This window comes from Anser anser (assembly GCF_964211835.1).
Source record: "Anser anser genome assembly, chromosome: 12".
Lineage (NCBI taxonomy): Eukaryota > Metazoa > Chordata > Aves > Anseriformes > Anatidae > Anser > Anser anser.
The window spans coordinates 21,844,008-21,852,521 of NC_139733.1; the positions used below are offsets into that span (position 1 = coordinate 21,844,008).

At 43.9% G+C, this 8,514-nt stretch overlaps 1 protein-coding gene across 1 annotated transcript; it reads left to right on the top strand.

Moving 5' to 3' along the window:
* The first annotated feature begins 2,633 nt into the window (after window positions 1-2,633).
* TRNT1 (tRNA nucleotidyl transferase 1) lies at window positions 2,634-8,514 on the top strand. The gene is made up of 7 exons (XM_083796078.1): window positions 2,634-2,917; window positions 3,441-3,634; window positions 4,227-4,365; window positions 4,615-4,741; window positions 5,456-5,649; window positions 5,833-6,083; window positions 6,741-8,514. The coding sequence occupies exons 1-7, from the start codon at window positions 2,770-2,772 to the stop codon at window positions 6,984-6,986; spliced, it is 1,299 nt and encodes a 432-aa protein (XP_083652204.1). The 5' UTR covers window positions 2,634-2,769; the 3' UTR covers window positions 6,987-8,514.

Consider the following 8,514-nt stretch of genomic DNA (forward strand, 5'->3'; position numbering starts at 1 on the left):
CTGAGAGCTGTGATCCATGGGTTTGGATAACACAGGCTCCCAACCAGGACAAGCAGTGGAAACCATCCATGGGGCCTAGAGAAAACCCCACAGAAAGTGCGGCTGTTTGTAACCAACTTACAGGAAGGGTGAGAAGGCTAATGATTTATTTTCATCAGAAACTTGGCCTGCAAACAAACTAAATGTGAAGGTGGCAAGCTGGGAGAGGAGAGTGCTTTGGCAGACAGGATAAGAATTATTCAAGTTCGTAACAAGTTGGTGAAAATTGGGCACAATTCTGTATGGACAAGCTCTTAACTACATTTAGGCACTACAAACTGCAAATTACAAGTTATTAATAATCAATTACTAACTGGCTAGGTATCTCTTCTGCCGAAAAGGACCTGGGTTCTGGCGGGCCATAAACTGCACAGGAGTAAACAACGTCGTGCACTTGTGAAAAAGGTACCCCTGGCCAGCTGAAAGCTGGCATCCTCTGCAAGACACAAGGAAGTAATCTCTCCACCCTGCACAGCGCTGATAAAGCCTCCAGTCACATGCACTGTGTCCAGTTCACATATTGCACTTAAGAAAGACATGGCGCAAATGATGAGAGGTTAGCACACAGCGAAGGAAAAGCCTAAGAACCACCAGAGTGGAAACTCCTCAAACTAAGTTGAGGGACGGCATATGCAGAAGTGCGATCTTAGAACTCATGTTAAGGCTTTCACACGTTTTCTAAGTCCATTGGGCTGTGACTAGAAGCACAAGATGATGACAGGTAAAATTCAGGTTAGATATTAGAGAACGTTTTCAATGCTGAGGCTAGGGAGGCAATGGAATAGGAAAGAAACTCTATCGCTGGTCATCTTTAGACAAACATCAGCTGGAAATGAAAGTCATAATCGAATCCTACCATGAGGCACAGAGATTAAGTTAGGCACCCTATTTTCTACGTCTGTATCTGCCTGAGTAAACAGCTAATTTTTGTGTAGAGAGCTCTAACACCTACAGCACAATGTTTCAGCAGAAAGATCATTTCTAAAGGTGAGGCAGGATATTCAATAAAAGTGGTAGTCACAAAAAAGGGTAAAAAAGGTTATGTTTTTACCTTCTTACATGGGCCTATGTTATTGTAAACCTGAGATGTTTTTTGGAATAGGTTATTCCGAAAAAAACCTTTCATGCTCGCAAGCATTCGCATTTCTACAGTGAGGTGCTGATCTGTTAGGTACTTGAAAGGCTGGACAGATCTGTGTAACGTCTCTTTTCAAGTACAAACCTGTAGCACTCTTTGCTGAGACAGAGATTTATTCAGGCTTCAAACTTCAAAGTGAACCAAGTTCCCAATTTAACTAGTATTTGGGGGAGCTCCTCCAGGCTCCACTCCCTCAAATCCCTCAGGCTCCGCGAGCTGCCTCTGGGGCAGGAGTAGGGCCAGAGGAGCGAGGAGAGCTGCTGCTCTGCCCTGCCCTGCCCTGGGGAGGTGCGCTCGGCCAAGCAGTGAAATGGCACTGGTGAAGAAGGAACGACAGACACCCGGAGCTGTGCCAAATCCCCAGGACTCTCATCTTGTCCATACATTTCTACACATTAAAGATGTAAATCAATCCAGGAGCTGCTACTGGAAATAGTTCAGCAACCGCCAAGCTTAACGCTGTTTCGGTGATTGCTGAAGTGATCTCACAACTGGTACATTGGCTATAAACCCTGTGTGAGCAATTAACCCATTTCTTTGGTCGTGGCTGCATCATTATCAAAATAACATTTATTTTTGTCCCCCTTAATAACACTTCTCTAAGCTGAAATGAAGCCATGGTAAATCTCTTCTGTTTTGTACCGTTTCTTTTCTAATTCCCTTTTTTCGTGCTTTATTTCTTGGCAGGACAAACGTTCACCAGCATTCCCATGCATTCAAGGGCCGTACGCAGCCGTAGGTATGAGGTCAGCATGACCAGCCCTGCTGTCCCCAGGAGAGCAGCCATTTGCCAGAGGCCTGAACCTCGGTGCCCCATTGCTCAGTGGAAGCACGTTCTTCACTGCGCTCCCAAACACAGGATGAAGGAGCACTAGTGTCCCCCGCAGCTGACTGTGGCTGATGGACAAGGCATGTTGGTGGGCCCCTGAAGGCTTCACTGTGTTATGCCACGGGAGTAAAATGTACGAAGTCCTTCCCATCCTGGGACTCAGGCAACCCGTGCTCCCCATGCCAGCTCAGACGAGCTCTGCCCAGGACACCCCACCAGTGCTGTTATTTCAGAGGAAAGCAGAGAGCCGCAAAGCACAGGCTCCATCCGCCCACCCTGGCGGAGGCAGCCTGCCAGTCTGCACGTGTCAAATGTAGCCGTGGTTGTGTTTGTCTCAGAAGCTACTTCTTATTTTATTACAGAATAAAGCGAGGCAGCACCTTCTTAGGAAGCCTCCTACACGGAGCCTGACCTAAGGTGTGAATTCAGTGCTTTGCAAGGACGCGTGTGCTCTTGTTTCTACGGCGCTCATCCTGCAGGGGCTCGCCGGCCGGCAGCGAGGAACCCCAGCAGCAGCCGCGGGCGGTAACCGGGCCTCGGGCTGCGGCCGGGGCACCGCGGTGGGGCCGGGCGGGCTGGGGGCCGCTCCCCGCCCTCGGTACCCGGCGGGGCCGGGCGGCGGCGCTGAGCTCGCGGCGGACCCGGGCCGCTCCCGGCCGCCGGGCCTAGCGCCGCCGGCCCAGCGGTGAGGGCCGCGGGCCTGCGGGGGGGAGAGGGGAGGGCGGCGGCTGCGGCCGTGCGGGGGGCGGCGGCGGCGCCCCCGATGTGGGCTGAGCGGCTGCTTCTGCCCTGCAGGGCCCGGCTGCGGCTGCTCCCGCCGCGGCGGTGGCGGCAGGGCGCGGCGGGCGCCATGAGGCTGCAGACGCCGCAGTTCCAGGCGCTCTTCACGCCGGGGCTCCGCAGCGTGGCAGGTGGGTGAGCGCCCCGCGGCGCGGCGGGGTCGGGCCGGGGGTTGCGGGCTGGGCTGGATGCGGCCCGGAGCTGCGAAAGGGCCGGGGAGCCGGGCCCCGGTGGGAGCTGTGGGGGCCTGCGCGGCCCTGCCGAGCGGCACCGCGGGGGCACGGCGGAGCTCGGCGCCTTCCCGGGGTGCGGGGGGGGCAGGTTCGGGGTGCCGGCAGCACCGGGGCCTTTCCCCGTGCGGGTCGCTGAGCCCGGACCCCCCCCAGCATCGGGCTGCAGCCCACTAATGTGCAGCTTGGCGGAAATGCACCGGAAAGGTGTATCAGAAACGACCGGAAAAATACACGTGGGTGCTCAGCGGTGTACCCAGTTAGTGCATTTTGCAAAAAAACTGGTACATACATACTTGATAATGCATATTCAAACATGTATCCCCGCATCTGTGAATTAAGTCTGTGGCAAGTAGGTTATGGCTGCCCATGTGCTGTATTTTTTATCTTAGAGTGTGCTTTATGGCTTTCCTTTCCTTCCCAGAACTGTTCGAGAAGAAGAACTATGAGCTGAGAATAGCAGGAGGTGCTGTGAGGGATTTGCTGAGCGGAATGACACCACAAGACATAGATTTTGCCACTACAGCTACGCCAGCAGAGATGAAGGAAATGTTCACGTCCGCTGGTGTTCGTCTGATCAATAACAAAGGAGAAAAACATGGAACCATTACTGCCAGGGTTGGTTTATGCTCTGACTTGGATCTTCTCTGACTGCTTCATGTGTCAGTTAATATACAGCGCATCCAATAGTAAACTGGTAACATGCTCATGCTGTGTCGCAGTGTCACACTAAGAGTTTGAGACCCCGTAAAGTATGGAGTGCTTTTTGATTACTTTCTCTTTGAACAATTCAATGAATTACAGCATTTTAATGCATATTATCTCAGCATAACCCATTGATGCTGCTGTGTCATCGCTAGAAAAGCTGCCCTATTCATGTAGAGTAGGGAAGTTGGTTGTAGGGTTTTCTGTTCCTGCTCCTGACCTCCCAAGTCTTGCTTTCTCTACCATACTCGTTCCTCTGCTTCTTATTCCATCTTCTTCAGACTGTCTAGATTTCTGCAGACCATCTAGAAAATGAATAATGCAAGGATTATTTTCAAGTGTTCGTATTTTTGATTGTCTGCTCTGTGTGGAAACATGGTATGTGTTTGTGTACAGTTAGTATTCAAGCTGGACATGTGCAAACCAACATGGGGCTTAAAAATGTGTGTTTGTTACATTTATATTCATGATTGTGTTGAAATAACAGTATCTGTGGGATTTTCAGCTCCATGAACAGAATTTTGAAATTACTACTCTTAGAATAGATGTTGTCACCGATGGACGACACGCAGAGGTAGAATTCACCACCGACTGGGAAAAGGATGCTGAAAGGAGGGATCTGACTGTCAATTCCATGTTTTTAGGTAAAATTATTTCAAAGGCAAATATCTAGATAAAACACTGCTTTTCAAATTAGGCCAGTAAATTCTCTCAGTCTGTTTCCATTTTGTTCAGTTTTTCGACCGTCAGCCAAAAAGTCTGTACAAATATGAGGGATAACATGACAGCCCACATCAAATCATACAACTTAATCTTCTGCATTTTCAAATGAGAGTGTTTAATTATGCCAGCCATGTTTGTAAATTTCTATTCTTACTTTTTTCATCTTCTAGGTTTGGATGGGATGCTGTATGATTTTTTTAATGGATATGAAGACTTAAAAAACAAGAAAATTAGATTCGTAGGAAAAGCAAGTGCAAGAATACAAGAAGATTATCTACGAATCCTAAGATATTTCAGGTATTTGGTTTTGCCTTTTCTAGATAAGGAAATGAACTAAAGAAGTACTTCTGATGACTGGTTGTAGAAAAGTAGGTTCATAGAAGAAGTTCAGAATCAAAATTGAAACAATATTTTTTCCTCAAAAAAATGATAAGAGAACCAATTAAATGTTTTGCCTTCTGTTTTCTCCATACAAGTGAAGAATCTGTCAAAATAAGGCTTTTCAACAATTGTTTGAAATATAATAAACGTAATTTAAAAGGAAACAATAAGCTTATTGATTGAATGCAGTCCAATTTTCTACATGTAATCAGCAGAACTAAAATTACTTGCCGTGAACCTTTCTTCGAGTTCGGGAAGGGGGAGGAAGGTTGGTCTGATCAGGATTGATTTTATTTGCTTTGGACAATGCAATTTAACTTTTAACTTATGTTGCACCTTTTTCTTTGACAGTGAACTTCTTCGAGTCATGTAGTGTCTCTTCAGTTTTCTCTTTTAGTACTGCTTGGTAAAATGACTTGTAAAAGAGCAGTGAAGAGCTTTAACGTTCATGGTAGAAAAATATTGTAAAAAGGTATCAGTGATGTAAAAAGAGTTGGTTGTCATATTTTTGAAGTGTCCTCTGGTATATTAAAGTACACTTTACACTGTTGTGATATTAATTCTCTGAATAGCAGTAACAAATAGAATATTTGTTCTCAGTCGTAACATACAGAAGTTTTATTTGGGCAGGTTTTATGGAAGAATCGCAGAAAAACCTGATGATCATGAACCTGCTACAGTGGAAGCAATTAAAGAAAATGCCAAAGGTCTGGCTGGAATATCAGGAGAAAGGATTTGGGTGGAACTGAAAAAAATTCTTCTTGGAAATCATGTAAATCATTTGGTTCGACTTCTGTATGAGCTGGATGTTGCCCAATATATAGGTAAAGTGAAATGAGGGTTGTAAGTGATAGAGGAGTAGGAAATCCAAAGGAACTGTAGCATGGCAAACTGAGATAAAACTTGTTTGCTTTTAACCAGAAATAAATTAGACTTTTTTTTCTGTTTTTTTTTTTTCCTTTTTTATTAACACTCTTTCCTGCATGTTTTTGTCTGTATCCCTTTAGGACTACCACTTAATGGAGGTTTAGAGGAACTTGACAGAGTCACTAAAAATATTCAAAATTTGTGTCCGAAACCCATGACTGTTCTGACATCATTGTTCAAGGTGAAGGATGATGTCACAAACCTTGATTTGAGGCTGAAAATCTCAAAAGAAGAGAAAAACCTTGGCCTCTTTTTAGTGAAACACCGGCAGGAGTTAACCAAAGCAGTGGGTCCTGAACCTCTTAGACCATATCAAGACTTCATCATGGATGTAAGTGTATTTCACATTGCTGTACTTCGTTCTTCACAGTAAATTTGAATTGCCTGTTCTACAGAGCAGCAAAGATGGCAGTGCCTAGAGGAAGGAAAGGGCTGCAAAGGGTTCTTTTTTTTCCCCTTTCTCATCCAGAAGACTAAGATTCTAAATTAATTTTCAAGAGATTATTTTGAAAAAAAAAATTGGCTGAATTGGGTTTTGAGAGCTGGTGTAGTTCCTGGACCATTGGTATTTATTTTTCATGAAGAGTACTGTTAAGTAGGCAACTTGTGATATTCTTCAGTAGCGAAGTTCAGTAATTTTCAGGTGAAGTTCTGCACTTCTGTTGCATTACCTGAGGCCTAAGGTGAGAGATGTCAGTCTCCGCAGTGAGGCCTGCCTCTCACAGGAGATGTAGTGGTCCCTCTCGGTGTAGGTAGAAGATCATGGATAAAGCTCTTACCTGGAATTCAGGAAGTCTCCAAGGATCTCCCAGAGCCTCTGAGCTTGGACTGAGCTTTAAAACTTGCGAGACACAAGATCCTCACTTCCATAGTTCCAACCTGTTGTGCAGATGTTGCTCATAATATGTCATGGGAGTGACGTGATGTGGAGCACAGTTTGAGCTGTTTGTAATGTTTCATAGCGAATCCTCTTTTTTTCTTTCTTTAGTCTAGGGAAGCTAATACAAATTCCAAGATATTGGAACTTCTGAAGTACCAAGGAGAAGAACATCTTCTAAAAGAATTGCAGCAGTGGACTGTTCCTTCTTTTCCTGTTAGCGGCCACGATTTAAGAAAAATGGGTGTGTCTTCTGGGAAAGAAATCGGAACAGCATTACAGCAGTTACGGGAGGAGTGGAAGAAGAGTGGATACCACATGGATAAAGAAGAACTGTTAAGTTGCCTGAAGAAATAGTACAATTGAATAATAATAAAGAACTGTTTGTGCCATGTTCCAAGTAGAATTGAGATACCAGTAACTACTTTGTCAACATACTAGCAACCAATACGGTATTCTGCATATTTAAGATCTTCACAGACAGCACTGTTCTCCTGTTTATTAATATGTATTTTCTGCAAACAGAGGTTTAATTTTGTAGTGATGCAAAATCTTATTTGGCAAGTTCCACAAACTACCTCTTTTTGTTGTATATTATGATAGATATTTACTACTTTATCTTGATTTGGGGAATGTAGAGATGACACAAAGACTTTCCTCATTCCAACTTTGCTACATCTCAAAAAGAAGATACTTCTATCCTGTACATAAAATCATCTTAATGGTTTTTAGTGCTTAGGAGAGGGACAAAGTGTGAGGAAAGAACGAGATATAAATCTTTATGTAGTTAAAGCTAGATATAAAATTGAAATACCCACTTCACCAGTTCCCAAACAGTCACAGTCTTACCATGTAAAAGAAGTCTGTTTTCTTTAAAAAAAATAATAAATAAAAAAATTATCCATAAATTTCAGAAACAATTTTAGATTAAAAGGGTGACTTAATTGTGTCAGTATCATGAGCTTCTTTCTCTCTTCAGTAGTTTTTTGGTAACTTACTTCTTGCTGTGAGGAGTTAAGTCCGTAGAGAACTGGTGAAGGGTTCTGCAGTTCTCAACTATGTAAATGAAATGTATCATCAATGGAAATTGTAGAAGGGAGGGGAGATCAGCTTCCCAGCTTGTCTTTTTTCTCCTCATGTCCAGTAGTTGACTCTTTCCTTTCTTCCTTTTTCTTCTCCAGTTACTTAAGTGGAATTACGGTGATGATGTTAGTGTGCCTAAACAAAGTGAATCTTGCCTAAGTCATGTATCTGTTGCCTTCAAACTACTGACAATAAATTACCAGTTTGTATTCAGTAATTCTCACATCTTTTTCTGTAGCTCACACCAGTTACACCCAGAGGCGTTCACCTCCTCTCTCATTTGCAAACATTCTGTTTAAATCAGTAGGATTATTTCGGAAAGAAATCTTTACCATCCCTGCTACTATCACAACGGGATCTTCCCAGGGTACATGCAACAGCTGTGTTGCTTCTGTGTTAATTGTCCATACGTATCTTCTGTCTGTGCAGATCCACATTAAAAATGCACTCTGAATTCAGTTCAAAAGGAAATTTAAATATTTTGTCCCTTCAACATTAATAAATATATCAATAGCATTTTGGAAAATATGAGAAATAAGAGGTTTTGACTACAAGTCAAAGCTGATGGGATGTTAGGGGAGAAGGAAGCCTAAAAGAGGAGAGAGCTGTGTTCATGTAGTACCTAATAACTCATACTGCACTTGACGAACAGTTCATAGTCTCTGAACAGTAGCCATGAAATAATGCTGTGGAAGATAGGCGTTTGAAACTGATTTGTTCATGGCTGGTCATGATGAACATGTACTAACATCCCTGGCTTTTTTGGTGTACTTTTAAAAATAAAAAATAGTTCTAAATGAAA